This window comes from Macaca nemestrina, chromosome 16, assembly GCF_043159975.1.
Source record: "Macaca nemestrina isolate mMacNem1 chromosome 16, mMacNem.hap1, whole genome shotgun sequence".
NCBI classification, from domain to species: Eukaryota; Metazoa; Chordata; class Mammalia; order Primates; family Cercopithecidae; genus Macaca; species Macaca nemestrina.
Window position 1 is genome coordinate 34,246,102 of NC_092140.1, and position 19,809 is coordinate 34,265,910.

The 19,809-nt window shown below is 32.6% G+C and overlaps 1 protein-coding gene across 23 annotated transcripts in view; it reads left to right on the forward strand.

The window, feature by feature from the left end:
• The window catches only part of LOC105481703 (RNA binding motif protein 26), a 93,866-nt gene extending 74,266 nt beyond the window's left edge, over positions 1-19,600 (forward strand). For 15 of the 23 annotated variants that reach the window (XM_024792832.2, XM_071081169.1, XM_071081172.1 and 12 more), the window contains 4 exons: positions 10,175-10,288; positions 11,930-13,111; positions 13,766-13,824; positions 17,693-19,600. In XM_024792832.2, the coding sequence (XP_024648600.1) occupies positions 10,175-10,288; positions 11,930-12,019 (204 nt within the window). In that variant the 3' untranslated portion in view covers positions 12,020-13,111; positions 13,766-13,824; positions 17,693-19,600. Of the gene's footprint in view, positions 1-10,174; positions 10,289-11,929; positions 13,112-13,765; positions 13,825-16,238; positions 16,513-17,692 lie in introns of those variants that run through there. The other 8 variants (XM_071081162.1, XM_071081163.1, XM_071081161.1 and 5 more) reach the window with 8 other exon arrangements.
• The last annotated feature ends 209 nt before the right edge of the window (positions 19,601-19,809 follow it).

The window sequence follows — 19,809 nt, forward strand, 5'->3', positions numbered from 1 at the left end:
ATAAGGTAATCGAGACATTCATATATAACTGAAAAGTGAGAAATTTTCCTCAGGAAAAATATTGAAGCATTTTAAAGACTATAAGCAGAACCCTTCTAGCTTTAGGTTAAGATGGTTTATGGTTTGACTCTGTCTTGTTACCTAGAAGATGGTTCCTATTACCTTATTTTCTATTTTTTTGTATATCAGCATGCCAAAGTACTAAAGTCGGATAAGTACTCAGACAAGAATAAAGAAATAGTCTCTTCCATGACCTGATTAGAATATTATCTTTTCTGCCCTGAATTGTTACTGTACCTTTGTAGGAGCCCTAGATCCTATTGAGAATAGGAATAATTAAGTTGCTGTTTTAGAATAATCAGACCAAAGATGAAACCTATAGTCCCAAACTCAGAGAAGTACAATTTTTTTTTTTTTTTTTCGAGACGGAGTCTCGCTCTGTCGCCCAGGCTGGAGTGCAGTGGTGAGATCTCACTGCAAGCTCTTGCTCACTGCAAGCTCTGCCTCCCGGGTTCATGCCATCCTCCTGCCTCAGCCTCCCTAGTAGGTGGGACTGCAGGCACCTACCACCATGCCTGGCTGATTTATGTGTGTGTGTGTGTGTGTGTTTTTAGTAGACACGAGGTTTCACCATGTTAGCCAGGATGGTCTTGATCTCCTGACCTCATGATCCACCCGCCTCGGCCTCCCAAAGTGCTGGGGTTACAGGCGTGAGCCACTGTGCCCAGCCGAGAGGTACAATTTTTTATATCAAAAGGAAAGAGGGGCCAGGCGCAGTGGCTCACACCTGTAATACCACCACTTTGGGAGGCCAGGTGGGGTTGGTCTCGAGTCCAGGAGTTCGAGACCAGCCTTGGCAACATGGAGAAACCCCATCTCTACCAAAAAATTAGCCAGGTGTGGTGGTGCGCACCTGCAGTCCCAGCTGTTTGCGAGGCTGAGGTGGAGGATCACCTGAGCCCAGGAGGCAGAGGTTGTGGTGAGCTGAGATCATGCCACTGTGCTCCAGCCTGGGCAACAGAGCCAGACCCTATCTTAGCAAAAAATAGGGGGAAAGAGAATCATGTTTTACTAAATGGATTCAACCAAAAGAAGTCAAATTATGTGCATAGCAGAGTTCTTGTGTGTGTGTTTTGACTGATACTTAATAGTTATTAAGTGCTGCTATGTGATGGGCACTGTGCTACCAGAATTAGTAACTTGAGGTCTGAAGCTTGTGGGAAAGTAGCCATGTGCATTGAACACAGGAGTTAAAGAACTGGACGTCTTTTCTTTGTAGCTTCTAAAAATTACATTTTGCATGTTTTTAAAAATTCGTGGTCATATATATTATATAATTATAAGTATTTGTGTTCATAACTCATGCTTTAACATTCTATAACATTACAAATATTAATGAACTTGCTTTTAGACTTCTTTTATATATTAGTTATATTATCGTTACTAAAAATGTAAGGAACCGTAGGATTGCAATTTACTCTTTGGTGACTATCTATATCTCAAGTCACTTTTCTCCATAGTTTTTGCAAAACACTGTTTCTGCAAGAGATCCCCTAACACAGGATTCTCTTGTCACATAAGTTTGTGAAAGGCTGCATTTTTATATTCCATTTAGAAGTGTAGTCTAAATGAACTAAGTCCAGAGGTAAACAAACCTGTTTAATTTTGTTTCACCCAACATTTTTCCAAATTTAATTATTTCCAGAACATTTTCCATGTAAGATGTGGAATCCACAATTACTTTTCATAGTTTTTTCCTCCTTTGTTAGATCTTTAACCTTTTTGCTTTCTGTTGTGTATATGCCTGTTTTCCTTAATTTGCTGTAAGCTTTGAATGAATGTGTCTAAGAGTAGTCAAAAGACTAGAGAGAAGCCTCTAAATAAAATATTTCAGCTTTAAAAGTCAATTTTTTTGTACATTTTATAGTATAGAAATCAGAATCGTAAAATGTATTCCCACATGCCCATCATTGAGCTTCAGCAATTATCCACTTAGGGCCAATCTTATTTCGTCTATATTTCACTCACTACAACTTGCCCACTCCTTATTTTGGAGCTATTCACAGTCATTGTATCATTTCATCTGTAAACATTTTAGATGATAGAACCTTAAATGATGGAACCAGTTTCTGGAGGTTCAATTCCTTCTTTTTTCATTTAATTTTTCATGTAGGTTGGCTCTTCGAATGATAGAGCCTTAAAAAAATACAGTACTACTATCACACCTAAAAATTATATTTCTAAATATCAAATATCCAGTCAGGGTTGACATTTGTCTAATTTCTTGTAAGTTTACTTTTTAAAAATTAGGATCTAAATGAGGTTCATATTTTGATATAGCTTGATTGGTGTTATGCAGTCATAAATTCATAAATATTTTATGGGTACAAATCCATTGCTGTCAGTTATTAATGTTAAAGTTATTCCATCTTTGGCCAGGAGACTACAGGTTGGCTCCTGAGTTCTTTTGACAGGACCCGAGTGGTCTGTGATAGTTTTGTTCCTTCTGGTATGAATAGGTGTTCTAGGTTCATTTTAAACACTGTCTCTTCCAGACCTGGAATTGACCCTTTCTCTAAAGAGCTTTGGTTTATTTATTAGGCAAAGGTATTTAGACACTAGTCTGGGTACTAGGGGTATGCATTACTATTAAGTATGTTACTGTCACTAATCCTTCTCAGTTGTCAGAGCTGGGAGTGAAAAAGAAACCATATATATATATATATATATATATATATGCACATATATACACATGTATAAAGATGAAATAAATTTAGAGCTCATACTGATACTTTGGATTTAATTTGGGCTATAAAGTTTTTAATACATACACATATATACACACATGCAAGTAGATAAAGATAAATTCAGAATTTACTCTGATGCTTGTTAATTCTAGACTGTATGGTTCTTACTTAATCTCATGGGTCTTAATGTGTCTTACTTTTTTCCACCTTTCTCACTGACACCAACATGCTGGGTGAAAGGATATGTACGTTTAAATTTTAATGAAGATTGCCCACCATACAGGTTATACTTACTTGCCCACCAAAGATGTGGGCAACACTCTTGCCATAGTGTGCATGCTACATACTGGTTTTACTACTTTTCTTATGAAAAAAATCCATAGGTGTGTAGTTTGTCCTCATTTTTATCGGAGTGGGATACCAGTTTTATCTTCAGTTTTATCAAACTGAAATAGCAACTCATTTAGGTTTTAATTCACTTTTCTGATTGTAGTTGAGCCATTTTCACGTTTAATTAAATGCTGTTTGTTTTTATGTCTATCAACTATTAATGTCATTTGCCCATTCTATTATATTGCTGAGTAGTCTATTCTTATTTTTTTTTTTTTCTTGATGCAGGAGATCTTTGTATATTTGGAAATTAGCTCATAGGTTATATTTTTATGAATTTTCATTTATGCTGTATTTTCCACAATAAGAGTTAATTGTCGGTTAATCTTTTTTTATAATTTGAAAGGCTTTCACCAATCTGAGATGATAAACATTTTCCCTTGTTTTTTCTAGTACTCTTAATAGGATTTTTTTTCTTTGAAGACTTTACATTCACTTTTTTAAAAATTTACATGGAACTTATTTGGTCTAAGGAGTGCAATAGGAGGCCTATTGGGTTCATTAGTTAAGTCTAGTTTTTCCAAGCTTATGTGAAATATATAAATTTCCGGTATGTTTATTTGGGTGTTCCAGACTCTTCCACTGATAAGTTTTCTCTTCATGTGCCTGTTTCTCACTGTTTTAATTAAACTAGCTTTCTCATATATCTCAGTAGTTTGTCAGGGCAGTTGTTTGGATTCCCTCTCACACCCAATTATTACTCACTTTCAGACTCTTGCTGGTATGTTTTAAGTGTTTATTTTCTGTGTAAACTTTTGAATAAACTTTCAAAGGATAGACTAAGTTATGGGAGAATGAACATAGTAATACTAAATTTTCCTCAAATACCAAACCTTCCTCTGAAAGCTCATTGTCTTTCAAGTTCTCAGTACTTTTTACATTGTAAGAGCATTTTAATTTTTTTAATATAGCCAGTGTATATTACTTACTAATGTTAAGGTTTTCTTTTTTATTTATTTATTTATAATTTTTATTTTTATTTTTTGAGATGGAGTCTCGCTCTGTCGCCCAGGCTGGAGTGCAGTGGCCGGATCTCAGCTCACTGCAAGCTCCGCCTCCCGGGTTTATGTCGTTCTCCTGCCTCAGCCTCCCGAGTAGCTGGGACTACAGGCGCCTGCCACCACGCCCGGCTAGTTTTTTGTATTTTTTAGTAGAGACAGGGTTTCACCATGTTAGCCAGGATGGTCTCGATCTCCTGACCTCGTGATCTGCCCATCTCGGCCTCCTAAAGTGCTGGGATTACAGGCTTGAGCCACCGTACCCAGCCAGGTTTTCTTAAAAATTAATTTAAGTTTTAGATTCAGGGAGTACATGTGCACATTTGTTAATGAGTATATTGCATACTGGTAGGGTTTGGGGTTCTAATATACCCATTACCCAAATAGTGAACATTGTACCCATTAGGTAATTTTTCAACCCTCATCTGTCTCCCACCCTCCCTGCTTATAGTTTCTGTATATAGACAACATATATTGCTTATAAATTTCTCCATAATAATTCATCTTTTTATTGCTATTTTAAATGATATGTTTTGTTCCATAATATTTTCTACTGGTTCTTCAAATGTAGGAAGACTGTTCATCTTTTTTTATTAAATATGTAACTGCCATCTTATCAAACTATTTGATGATTTTAATTTTGCTCTCGGGTTTTTTGGGTTTCATCCAATTTATCATTGGTTAAAAATGATAGTTTTACCTTTCACATTTCTACACTTACTACTTTCTGTTATTTCATTGTTTACCTTTAGAAAAATGTTAAAAACAGTAATAATAGTGACTGACTTTTTTGCGGAATGAAAATGCTTCTAGTATTTTCAGTATTATGTGTGATGCTGGCTTTTTGTCTTAAGGTAGAATACAAATGACTCTGTTTCATTAAGAGCTGTTAAGATTTTTGATCAGAAATGGATTTTTTTTTTTTTTTTGAGACAGGTTCTCATTCTGTCACCCAGGCTAGAGTCCACTGGTATGATCACAGCTCACTGCAGCCTTGATGTCCTGAGCTCAGGTGATCCTCCCACCTCAGTCTCCCAAGTAGCTGGGACTATAGGCACACGCCACCACGGTTGGCTAATTTTTGTATTTTTTGTAGAGATTGGGGTCTCACCATGTTGCCCAGGCTGGTCTTGAACTCCTGAGCTCAACCACTCTGCCTGTCCGAGCTTCACAGAGTGCTAGAATTACAGGTTTCTGTCACTACGCCCAGGCTAGAAATGGATTTTTATAATGCCTTTTGATGTTTATATAACAATGAATTTTTTTTTCGCCTTATTTCATTGTACTGCTTCTAATCATTCTCTCCTACTTTAAATCCCATAGTATTGTATTTTTAAAAATCACTAAACTCTTCTTTTTCTTTTTTTCTTTTTACTTTTTAAAATTATTTTCAAAAGTAAGATTGGTTTGTAAATTTTGGGAGGGATATTTTTGTCAGGTATCTCTGTTAGTTGTCATTGGAAAGTTTCCATTTTTCTTTGCTTTCTGAGATAAGTTGCATTGGAAATACATTTTTTAAAATTTTAATAGAATTCATTTGTGAAACTATCAGCATCTAATGGTTAAACATGTCTTTACAGGCTATTCTGTAGAAATGATTGGTTTAGGTTTATCTCTTCTGACTTTAGTTTAGTACTTTGGTAGTTTTTTCAAAAGTTATCTTTTTAATCTAGATTATCAGCTACATTTGCATTGGGAGGCAAATTTTATCTTCATCCGATACTATTTCCCCCCTTTCATATTTTGTGGATTTGTACCTGTAGCTCCACTTTCACCTTTTTTGACCACTACCTCCTTGCTCAAGTAGGCATCCTGTAGAGCACGTTTAAACATGGTGTTCCTTAACATTTTATAAATGGCTATACAGTTGACTTTTTAAAATATATTTTAATGAAATTTTAAAGTACATGCGTAACTCTTGAAGCACTGCCATAGCATACTTTAGAAAATTATTTATATTATTTGTACTGTTTTATTTATTTATTTATTTTTGAGACGGAGTCTTGCTCTGTCACCCAGGCTGGAGTGCAGTGGCCGGATCTCAGCTCACTGCAAGCTCCGCCTCCCGGGTTTAGGCCCTTCTCCTGGCTCAGCCTCCGGAGTAGCTGGGACTACAGGCACTTGCCACCATGCCCAGCTAGTTTTTTTTTGTAATTTTTAGTAGAGACGGGGTTTCACCGTCTTAGCCAGGATGGTCTCGATCTCCTGAATTCGTGATCCGCCTGTCTGGCCTCCCAAAGTGGTGGGATTACAGGCTTAAGCCACCGTGCCTGTCCTGTTTGTACTGTTAAAAAGCAGTACAAAGCAGATTAATACAATACAATACAGTTCAGAAATAGACCTAAGTTTATACAGTCATGTGCCACTTAAGAGGGATATGACCTGAAAAATGTGTTGTTAGACAATTTCATTGTGCACACATCACAGAGTGTATTTGCACAATCTAAAATGATATAACCTACTACACACCTACACTATATGGTATAGCCTGTTGGTCTTAGGCTACGAAACTGTGGCATTGTGTTAACTATACTGAATACTGAGGCAGTTGTAACACAATGGTAAGTATTTGTGTAGGTAAACATATCTAAACATAGAAAAGATACAGTAAAAATAGCGTATAAAAGATAAAACATAGTATACCTGTATGGGGTACTTACCATGAATGGCGTTTGCAGGACTAGAAATTGCTGTGGGTGAGCTAGTGAGTGAATGTAAAGGCCTAGGACATTACTATCCTATTTTATAAACTTGTGCTTTAGACCTTATAAACACTGCACAGTTAGGCTATACTAAGTTTATAGAAACATTTTATCTTTCTTTAATAATAAATTAACCTTAGTTTGCTATAACCTTTACTTTTAAACTTTACAATTTTTAGACTTTTTGACTCTTGTAACACTACTTAGCATAAAACACAGACACGCTGCACGGCTGTACAAAAATATTTTCTTTCTTTATATTCTTATTCAATAAGCTTTTGTCTATTTTTAACTTTTTTTTAATGTTTTACTTTTTAAAGTTTTTAATTAAAAACTAAGACACAAGCACGTACATTAGCCTGTGCCTAAACAGGGTCAGAATCATCAGTATCACTGTTTTCTACCTTTACGTCTTGTTCCACTGGAAAGTTTTGAGGGACAGTAACACACACACAGTTGTCATAGGCAATGTGTGTATCATAGGCAATGGCCTACAATAACAATTCCTTCTTCTGAAATACCTCCTGAGGAACCCGCCTGAGACTGTTTTATAATTAATTTAAAACAAAAATGAGTACACTGTAAAATAATGATAAAGAGTATAGTAAATACATAAACCAGTAACAGTCATTTGCCATCCATTTTCAAGTATTATGCTGTACATAATTGTGCGTGCCATACTTTTATATGACTGGACTGGCAGCACAATCAGTTTGTTTACACCAGTATCACCGTGTGAACAATGTATTACGATAGTTACAAGGTCACTAAGCAATAGGAATTTTTCAGGTTTATTAAAATCTTAGGGGACCACTGTGGTATATAGTCATTGTTGACCAAAACATTGTTCTGCGGTGCCTGACTTTATGAGGATTTTAATGGATCACAAAGGAGATGTTTTAAGTCAAGGAATAAAACAAGTTATTCAGTAAATGATGTTGGGACAATTGACTAGCTGTTTGGAAAAAAGACAGCATTATGTCTTTTTTAAATATCCAAATACATATAAATTGGATGAATTTTTTTTTCTTTTTTAATACATAAAACATTTAATACATGCTACAAAATTCTTTTTTAAAAAATAGTGAAAACCTAGGGATTTTTTTTTTTGAAAATAATATTGAGAGGGCTTTTTAGGGTATGGCACGATATTCGTAAAGGAAAACATTGGTAAATTTCAGTACCTGAAAAATTTTAAACTTGTTTATGACAAAAACGAACAACAATAACGCCTTTCTGTCCAATAAAAAGTGCATCATAAAATCAAAGTCCAATTGGGGAAAATATTTTGCCCAAAATATCACCAAATTTCATTCAATTAGAAAAATGCAAGCAGCACAGATTGTGAAAAAAGTCAAGAAACACTTAGCTTCTAATAGAAAGTCACACAAGATGCACAAATACACAAGATTGTTCATATCTGTAGAAATTGCTTTAGTTATGCTAAATATATACTATATATGGCCATTCAAGAAAAGTGACAGATTTATTGGTATGGACATTGAGAGATATTTATAAAAAGAATTGAGTTAATAATTTAACCATGAAGTTATAAACTAGTATGTTCCCATATACATATCATACATATTTGTATACAGAAGTTTTTAGTATGTGTATAGAAAAATATATGTAGGATTTGACTCCGAATTCCTCACAGAATAGTGATTATCTTTTAGGGCTAGGGATAATCATGAGCTGTGCTTTTTTACATTATGTGGCCTGAAATTTTGAATCTTTGTAAAAAATAAAATGGGTGGTTTGCAGAAGGAATTGTTTAAACTTTAAAAATTTTACCTGAAATATTGGTTTCTTGAACTTTTCTAATATAAAAACATAGTTTTATCAAAATGAAAGTATAATTATGGAGTATGTTTCTTATAACATCAGAAGTTCTTAGTTTTCCTGAGTAAATTTACATCTTCAGAAAGCAAAAACTCAGTTCTTTCAAAAATTTACACAGCCTGATTCTCAAGTTTGTAATGGAGCAATGTTAATAAAAACTTTGAAAATCCTCTTGTAATTAAAGTTGAAACTTTAGAAAGTTTTAGGCTCATCTTATAGATTTGAGGAGCTTTGTGCTGAATATAGAGATGTGTAAAGTTAGATCATCTGAAATTTTTGTCAATAACTTATTTTTTTAAATGTCAGTAACTCTTTGCTTTTTAGGTGAATTTTTTTAGCTGAATGTAAGGATGAGTTTTATGAGTAGGTATTTTGCATTAAACAGTTGGAATTCCTTATAGTAATATGAAACATTTTTATGTAATAGTGATAGCTTCAAAAAATTGCAGCTTATCCTGGAATTGAAATATATGTAAGTACTTTTTTAAAAAATTCTAGTTGTATGACATTGTGACAAAAATACTCCTGAGCAGCGTTTTAATAGGCATGAAATCTTTTAAATTTATCATAAATCTATATGTGTAGATTTAAAATTTATACCTGGGGATTTTAATACCACACAACTTATGTCAAATATCATTGAATATGTCATTGCTTCTACATTTCACATTATGCTGTACTTTGAGATTGTATTATAAATCTCATGTGAGTATAAGTTATTTGCAGTATGTTGCTAACAGTGGATTTACCTTAGTTCATATTACTCTAATTTGAATGCAGTTTCCAAACCAGCCAGTTGGTATAGCAAGTACTTAGACATGACTGTTTTGTAAGTTCATGTTTTATATTCAGTTATGAAAGCTTAGTAGGAAAAACTTTTTCAATGGAAAAGTTCAGAGGGTTTTTTTTTCCTTTCATGGAGACACTTACATTTCATATTAGTTTTACAATAAACATTTCATGGTAGTTGGTCATTTGATATAATTTGAAAATAATGTACACATGCAAAATATTATTTATTAAAGATTAATAATTACTATATACCATTTGTAAATGAACAGTAATTAAAATGAAATAATATATATTTAGCATATTGATCCTAATTTAGACATTGATTCAGACACTAAAACTAGGATCTTGAACTTGGGATTATCATCTTAAATAGCAATCGTCATTGTGTTATAAACATGTAGACATATTTGTTTTAGTCAAATATTGGCCAGTAGTGAAATAGCTCTATTTTATTATGAGGAATTATCGTTATTTTCTTTTTAAAGGGATTTGTAATTACTAGTCTGATTGTTGGAGTAAATAACCATAAAAAGTAAAGTGTAAATTGTAATAGTAAATTGAATAGTAAATAAAAAGCAAACAGGTAGATAGCCATCTTCAGTTGTCTTTAACTATTTTAATTTTAATGTTAGGCATTATGAAATTTATTTTTTTCTTCAGAAATTTTTAATGTCTTATATTCCAATATTTTTAATCGTTTTAGGCTGCAGTTCATGGAGCTCGTTTCAAAGGGCAAGATCTAAAACTGGCATGGAATAAACCAGTAACTAATATTTCAGCTGTTGAAACAGAAGAAGTTGAGCCTGATGAAGAAGAAGTATGTTATTTTTTTTTTTCCACTTATTTTTACCCTTAATCGTTCGTAGCTTTTATATAAAATGTGATTTTTGTGGCTGTGATTTTAACATAAAACTTTTATTCCTGACCCATAGTCCAGGCAGGGGATATCAGATAAATGCAAACAACTTTAAATTTTCTGGATAATGAGAAGAACTGTGGATTGCTAATTCAAAAAGAATATATGAAAATCATATATATACTCCATTTTTATTTACCCCTTAGAGACAATAATTATTCATTAGCTTTTTATCCACAGGAAATCTTGTAATATCTTAAGTTTTAGGGTAATCTATTCTCAGTTGCTTTATTAACATTTCAACTTTCCTTTATTTTAATTCATATATCATTTTAGTCATTAGAATGAATGCCTGTTATATGGTAGATAACTGTCATAGGCACAAAAATGAATAAGACACGGTCCCTATCTATCATCAAGGAGCTTATAATCTGAAAAGGGGGGTGGTTGCAGACACATAAGAAACTAGTTACAATAAAAGTCAGACTGATAACGCTGAATAAAGATTTGAACAACATGCTCTGGAAACTCAGAGGAAGGAGTGATTGTTTCCATCCCGGAAAATTTTAAAGGAGGTATTGACAGTGGAACTGGGCCCTGAGCAATAAAATAGCTTTCATAATCTAGAACTGGAGCTGGGAATATAATTGAGAGGTATTTTAGATGGAGGGATAAGCATCAGGAAAAATGGAAGTGTGCATTTTTCTTTGAGTAACAACAATTAGTCTGATGGCTAAGAGGTACGGGCCAGTGAAGTGGTAGAACCCTTTGAAAGCAAAAACTTAAAAGTAAACAACTCTTATTTAATCACCAAATAAACTTTAGGAGAAAGTTTAACTTAAGAAATAAAGGTAAGGTGGGGAAACTAAATGATTCCATGTTTTACCTTCATAGTGGCACTTCATTTTGTTTGAAGAGCATTTCAAGGCTGTTATACATATCCATAGTCAAATGCAAGAATAAAAATGTATATTTTGAAACTCATATACATGATTTGTCATTTTATATTTTAGATTATACCTTTGTCCTTCCATGAGTTTGAATTGAATGGGGAGAAAAGCAGGAGAGCTCCTGGTATTAGGTATTTTGAAAAGTTTGAAATAGCAGTCTGAGAAGTGTTTATGAAGGGAATGGGGAAAAGAAAGGAATGCAATAATAGAAAATGTTTGTTGCATACAGCAGAAAATAAATATAAATATAAATCCTGGTAGAATTTTATACAAGTCATTGGTTGATTTTAGTATTCAAGGTTAGGAGGGTAAATTAGAGAAAACTTACTGTTTTCTTTTTTAAAAAAGTTTGACCAATATTTTAAAGTTACAGAAGATGGCGTAATTTGCTAAAGAGAGGCAGGAAAAAATGGCATGTACAAAGGCTTAATTTGATAATTTGTTTAGTGTGTTTCATGCAAGCAATAGAATAGATCATATAGAGAAACCATCGAGTGGTTAAATGTCGCTTTTCCTTGTTTTGTGAATGTTCTAGCTATAAAAATGCCTTTTGTATTCAACTCTGTTGAGAGAGATCAGTATTTAAAAGTGTCACCTTTTTTTTCTTTTCTTTTTTTTTTGGGTAAATTCCTAAATACATTTTAACCTAAAGTTTCAGGAAGAGTCTTTGGTGGATGACTCATTACTTCAAGATGATGATGAAGAAGAAGAGGACAATGAATCTCGTTCTTGGAGAAGATGATTTGACTGATCATTGATCTACATATGCTAGAACTCTACCTGTGTTTCATTAGTATTATCTAATGTACTTTTACATATTTGTAAAAACAATTTTTGGTAAAATGTGATGAAGATGGATTTCACAAATAGACAAAAAAGAAGAAAACTACCTTCTGATCTTGTATTTTGAAAGATTGATGTTTGCATTTTATTTCAGTAAACAATTGCTAAAGACATCACACTAGAAACATATGCAATGTTTTTATTACATACTTCTACTGGACATTACAGAATTCTTTGGGTTCTTTGTAATTTAATGAATAGGTCTGAAAACTTATGACCAATACTTGTTATAACTTAGAGGATTTTGTTTTATTCCAAATAAGGAATGAATTTGCATTTAAAATCTTAATGAATGTTTTCAAAACTGAATAGATAACATAGTACTCTAACTAAAGTCTCCAAGTTATGTATTATAATATTACATAGTAGTATGCTTAGGCTTTACTATGTATTAGCCTTTTGTTGGACTGTGTATGTATTTTACCATATGGGTTTTAGTGATAATGGTGTATGACTGCTTTACATGAGTCCTTATGCATCCGGATGTTATAATAAAGTGGAATGGTCTCTTAAAAAAAAAAAAAAAAAGAAAAGAAAAGAAAAAAGCAATGACAAAAAAAAAAAAAAAAAAAAAAAAAAGCCAAGACAATGTTCCTTGATTTAAAAAAAGAAAAGAAAAGAACAAAAGAAAAAACTTAAAATAGACCATTCCAGATGGTGATCTACCCTTCCCCCCAATTATCACAAAAGGAGCTATAATCACTAATTTATTCTTAATAATAATGGTTACTGGTACCCTTACAATAATGTACAATCCAATGTTTAAAAATTATACCACTTGAGTTTGGTTTGATCCTATAAATTTTCAACAAATGTCTTAAAATTTAAAAGCAGGCTGATTAGTTTGGAACCAGACTACAAGTAGAGCTAACATTTGGTGAATAAGAAAACATCACATTACATTTTGGATGTATGAAAGAAAACTTGACCATTTGAAGATAAATGAATAAAGAAATGTACTATAGATACTACTTTAGGAAAACACTGTTTGGTAAGTGTTCCAGTCTGATATTTTAAGTGTGTACTTCCTATACTTGTATAAAAATCTTTGACGTTTGCAACAATACTGTGATTTTTTTTAAGTGGATTTCTTTTGCAAGTGAACATCATCATTGCAAGTTGATACAGCAGTTTTCAGGAAATGAATGCATTCTTTGTAGAATGGGGGTGGGAGATTACATATTTATATTTTAAAATTCATTTCGATTGCAAGTGTTTCTGCCTCTCTTAAGATGATAGTGATAATATTTAAAAAAATCACATTTAAAAATTACTTTCTTCCATATTGGGGTCCTCACAATCAAAAGCTGTTGTTCCACCACCACCATAGTCTTCTGCCAGTGGAGTAACTTAAGGATGCTGTTCTTTTTCTTCTTCCCCATACCCCACTAATTGGGGTTGAAGTTGTGTGTATTTTCTTGATGGTAACACTATTTCATAGAAATGCTTTGCCTTGCAATTCGTGTATACGTTTATATTTAAAATTTCAAAATCAGATTTCAGTTGTCAAAATAGTGACTTTGCTGAAAAAGTCACTATTTTTACTTATATATTTAAATCAAAGATCTATTTTTATGTAGTCTCTTGTATGTTGACTATGTGCTATTCTGATTCATTAGGTAAGTTTGTTTTCTTTTCTTTTTAGTAGTCGTGAAAGGTGCCAAATTGGCAGAGGCTCACGTTTCTTCTCTTTACACCAAACAGGTATTATAAAGAAAGTAAATCTTTCAAAGGCCAGTTAAATCTCCATGCTGATTTTTGGCTTTATAATTTGATTAGTATGTTTTAGCCTGATATTTCAAAAATTTAAAAATTCCCTTATAATGTAACTGAAAATACATATTCTGTTTATTTCATCCATGAATAGCTAATCTGTTTTCCTAGCCTAAAATTTCCAAGTAACCTAGAACTTAAAATATTTTAAGCCATGTTGCTTTTAATGAATCAGAAGACAAATATGTTTCAGTGTGGTCCCAAAGAATGGAGATTAAATCTTACGAACATTAATTAGGTTTACAGTTATATTATCATAGTATTAATATGATTTTAATTATAAATATTACTTAGTATTAAGTTGCTACTGAATATTTTACTTGTTTATAAATACTAGTACTCTACATGTACTTTCATATGTTCTTATTTAAAACTTAGGAAGGAATTGTTAATTTCCATTTTATAGATAAGGAAACTTAGGCTAATAGAGATGGAATGATTTGCCCAGTCATAGCTAGTGGATGAAAATAGATTTCAATTCAAGTATTCTGATTTCAGTGCCAACTTTTTTTTTTTTTTTTTTTTTTTTAAACTCTGTATTGTTGCTGCTTTCCTAATTATTGATGGAGTGGAACATGAGATTGTGTTTATAGTAAATATGGTAGTTCTTGCCTCAAAGGTACGCACAAAAGTAGTAGACATTCTACTTGGTCATTCGCCAGTTCATACTTATACCCTCCCTTTTAATACAGCACTTTGTTCATATCTCTGTTACAGTACTTACATTGTAATATAATTTATCTGGTTTATGTCTGTCTTCCCCACTAGATTACAAGCTCCTCTAGGAAGGTGGACCATGTCTTATTCATCATTTTATCTCTAGTGCTTATCACAAAGCCAGGCTTATAGTGGGCACTCAAATGTTTGTTGGATGAATTAATGAATGAATGAATGCATATTTAAATATCCAATCATAGAGTGACAGATACCTCCCTTGTTAATTCTTATCAATTTTCCAAAAATCTTTTGAAGATATCCTGAGTCACTGGGAGCATTTTGCTAAGCAGTTGATACAGTTCAAGTTTGTCACTGGTGGGGTAACAAGTACTGATGGAGGTATACACATATGTAGACTTAGTGGAGTTTCCAGAACATTTAGTAAGGCATTAATATTTTGGGGTAATAAATGTTGTAGTCTGTTTCAGAGGTAAAATACACTTTTCGTTTCTGTCAGTGTGTATGATTAGAAATGCTAAGAGTCACCAGTCTAGTCCATCCCACTAATTTTTATATCCAAAGGTGACCTAGTTTAGAATACTAGACAAGGTTTATAAGAGATTTAGCTTTTGGTCCCAGTTCTGCAACTTAACTCTGTGGCCTTAGGCAAGTCTCTTGCCTTTTCCAGGGTGGTTTCCTTGTCTGTAAAGTAAAAAGAGTTGGACTAGATGATCTCTAAGGTCCCTTTTACATCTGTAGTTTCCCTGGTACTATATTAGTGTTTGATACAAAACAATTTAATATAAGCCATTTCTCCCTGTTGTCGTTGTTGTTTTCTATCATTTTATCATTGGAAACAACTTGAATTTGGTTATGATAATTTATATGATGCCTCTTGGTACAATTTTGTGTATAGTGTTCCTACATGCTTGCATTTGCCAGCACAAATCACTTTCAGCCTATAAAATAGAGATGAACTTCTGTATTCACTAGCACTTCCTTTTCCCAATTGTAACTTTTCATTTTCTGTCTAAATTCAGAGTTTTAAAGTAGAAGTACTTGCTAGTAATGCAGATACAGTCAGTTCTCTCACCAGTATGGATTTAAATTCTCCTTTCCATCTCAGTTTATTCTTTTAAAAAAATATATATATATATATATATATATATATATATATATATATATATATGCTACCTAAAACTAGAAACGCATTTTTAATTCTGCAGCTCTCCTAACGCATTATTTTGCTTTAGTACAGACCTGGGCTGCAGGCTGAGTTGGGAGTTGGAAAAGGATTGAGGACAGCAATGTAGGTCGCCTCTTCCTACAGGAAAAAATTGAGGAACATTGTGTATTACTGGTTAAAAGATTGATTAGGATTATTTCAAGGGATGGTTGAGTTGTCGTTTTACATATTTCACGCAATATTTTGTGTCTCTACTTAAGCATTGTTGTTTTAAATGTTACTGGATAATTGTAACATATCAAATTAAATTTTATATTTAACTGATACCCAAGCATTCGATGAAAACATGTTGCAGGAATGGGAGAATATTCCATAGCTTTTGTTTTATTGTGATTTGATTAAGTATGACAACTAATAGTTTAAAGACAGGACTTCACTGTTTTAGCTGATTTCCTGTAGAAAGTGTGGCTAAGTTTAATGGAAAGAAATGTCTTCTTACTAGAACTGATTTTGGGGGACTCTATCCAGTCTTACTTGGAACACTAACCGTTGCCTATAAGGGTTCAAAAAGGAAGCAACAGTTGCTTATTTGGTATGTTGAAATATCACTGGCTATTTTAGAGTATGAAGCAAACTTTATCAATGTTTTTTCTCTTTTCCCCCTTACAATGTAGACTAATGATAGAAAACTAGTTTTAGTTCTTCTAGAATTTATATAAATTTTGTAAGCTCCACCCAACACACACACACACACAGACACACACACCCCGCCCCACTTACAAAAGTCTATATTAGCCTTTTAAAACAAAAATTTCCTGCGTGAAATTCTGGCTTAGTTAACTTTTTGGTCTTTCTCTCGGGGCTTTTCTAGTTCTTATAAAATACTATAAATTACAAATGAAAATTTAATGCATAATTAAATTACTAGTGTACAATATTTGTAAGACAAGAAGAAAATTTCCTTTTCCCAGATTTCAGGAACTACCTTGTTCCTGTTAACTTCTTGAACTGCCTAGTTGCTCAAAGGTATGTATACAGGACTTTAGAGAAGAGCAGTTTTTAAATTTTTCCTTTCTGATCATTATATACCTATCAGATGACAACAGATAATCTTCCAAAATTGCTACCTAAAAATCCTAGGAAAGAAACTGGTAAACATGACTGCCATTCCCAATAATTGCTAATGAAAAACATCAAACTTGCTTAGTAGAAAAACACCTAACTTTCTTGCCGTTTATCCATATTATGTGCTTGTTACTTAATGTAATTAAAAGCATTTTAAAATTCTACTTTTTTTTGTATCTACTTTTTATACTTGCTACTTCCTAAATTCCTCCCTCACTGTTTATTTCATCCATCTACTCATTTTCCCATCATCCAAAGTAAGCCTCTCCTTATATACCAGGCACTGTCTGATTTCCATGTATTCCTTTTATTTTTACTGTGGGCCTTTGTGCTTAGTATACTTTTACTTCATATAATGTGATTAACAAATGAAGTGATTATCATATGGAGTTTAAGGAAATTAGATGTATCTTGCAATTACTTTGACATCTTTGAGAAACCTTAAGAAAATTGTTTCTGTTTTCATTTTTATTTACAAAGTCTTGGAATTTGTTCATGATTTCTTAAAATTTCTTTGCCTACCCACATCTCTGTGAAAATTTTCCATGTCAGTTACTAGTTTTTCTAATGAAAATTTTAGACCATAGATATGTTGTATGCTGTGATCTTTTGCAGCCTAATGTTTGAAGGAAGCATGATGCAGAGAGGTTTTGTTAAAATCATTTTAGCCCAAAGCTTTGTGTAATTTTCCTGCAACTTTGATTTTGATTTCTTTCTCAAATAGATTTTTTTAATGTTTAGAAAAGTTGGAGGTCAATTTATGATGTGATTCAAGTTTTAGATTTATTTGCTATTTTCAAAGTTTTTTTTAATAGTCTTCTCTTTTTCCAGCAGAGAGAGATCATCATTGCCTGAATTCCCTTAGCTTTGTGACTGCAAGAGCAAGACCAGTTCCTGTCTGGAGACGACTGTTACAATAATATCATCCTATTATTTTATGTTCACTCTTTATCAATTTGAACAGATGTTTACATGTACTATAATTAGCATTTTATCTCTACAGTTCTCTAAGAGTACATCTGAGTTCAAAGTGTATCTGAATGTGTGCTCTGACCTTATTCTTAAATGTTTTCTCCCCGTACTTTATAGCCATTTATTTTTTAAACACCTTAAGAAGGAATGAAAAAGTTCTCTTGGATGACGTATATTCAGTCTGAGCCAAATTGAGGATTGTGTCTAGGAAATCTGTAAAGCCATATACTACTGTGTTCATTAGCATGAACAATTTAAAATGAAAATGAATTAAAAAGTTAAACATGAGTTTGGTTTTAATTTTGGGGGGATCTTAAGATGTATTTCTGGGAGTAGGATAGCCACTTAAAATAATTTTGAATAGATGATAAAGTACTTTTTTATGTACTGTAATAGCTTGTGCATTTCTTCTGACTATACTTTCTGATGATGTTGCCAAGGTCATTTACCCAAATATTTTTTTAAAAATTCTTAACTCTTCAAAGCCAACAAAGAAAATAATTTTCTTCCAAGTGACAAATGATAATCTGTAGATTACAAGTCTTTTAAAACTTATTGTATGTCTTAACATAATTTTTTCACATTTTTTGGACTTTTCAATCAAGACATCAAAGACGACCTTTAAAGCAAGAGGAAATAGTGTCGTGTGCCTAAAATTGGTAAAGACTAGTTTTTACCCATTTTAAGAAGTGTATGTCCAAATTATTTATAAGCAGTATGGCTTAATATGGCTTGGAATTACTTATAAAGAATATGATTAAATCTCATCCTAAATATGTACCCACAATATCCTTTCTATAATGGGCACCATAAGAAATGTTTTCACTTAGTTTCTGAGTATTCCTTCATAGATTCTCAGGAGGCATTTAAAAAGTTGGAAGCTATACTTGGTAGTAGCTATATTTGGTAGTAGCTATATTAGAAAAGTGCAATTTACACTGATTTTTATTCACCCTCATTTTTATTTTTATCCAGTCATACTACCTTTATCACCTTTTTTTTTTTTTTTTTTTTTTTTTTGGTGCAAAGCTGAATATTCTGCAAATTTTTTTTCCCCTTGAGTATGCATTGCATTTGTCATGAAAAATAAAAAGAATGTAATAAACACATCAGTCATAATGCAAATTATCTGTTTTGATCCACATTGGTTGGACACAGCATGGTTAATTCTAGGCTTGGTTAAAGAAAATACATCATTTAGAAAGTCTTCTAATATTTTAAGGACCTGGTAGCTTACAAGGCACTTTTTTTTTTTTTTAATTGTTAAGACTTTTGGTTCACATTTGCAAACTAGCCACAGGGTGTTCATTAATATTTTCCCAAAATAGTTGAGTATTTTTAATTTTGAACAAAGAATTTTCTGCCCTACTACAGTGGCTTACTGCTAGGGTAAAGACTATTGTCTGAAGACACTATACTTGGTGTTAACAGTGTTGATTGCTTAATGGATATGGACCACATGCCTGTAGCTTTGTCATCCTGGTGTTTTTGTTTGGTTGGGTTTGGTTTTTCATTTTTGCTTTTAAAATGAAAAACAAAGCAAAACAAAATTGAAGATACCGTTGAGAATCAGAAGTCAAGATGACTTAACTCTCACGAAGATCACTGCGCTTTTTGAAGATTGCTGTGAGATCTAGTCAGTTACATATTTTAAATCCCCATATGTTGATTAATTAAAGATAAGGTTTTCATTATTTTATTTTCCTAAGTAGGATTCTCATGGAGCTATTGTAGATAACTGTACAGAATCACTTTTGTGTAATTGAATGAAGCAGTTTCCTCTGCATGATTGCATAATGAAAGCCTTTTATATATCTTTATATTTTTCAATATACTTAGATTTTACACTATTAAGCTGCTCTAGTCATGCTATATTTGTTTTTTTAAAAATAGAGTTTATAAATATTTATGCTCAAAATACAGATCAACTGAATATTTTTGGTCTTGTTTACAAGATAAATCATACTTTAAAATGA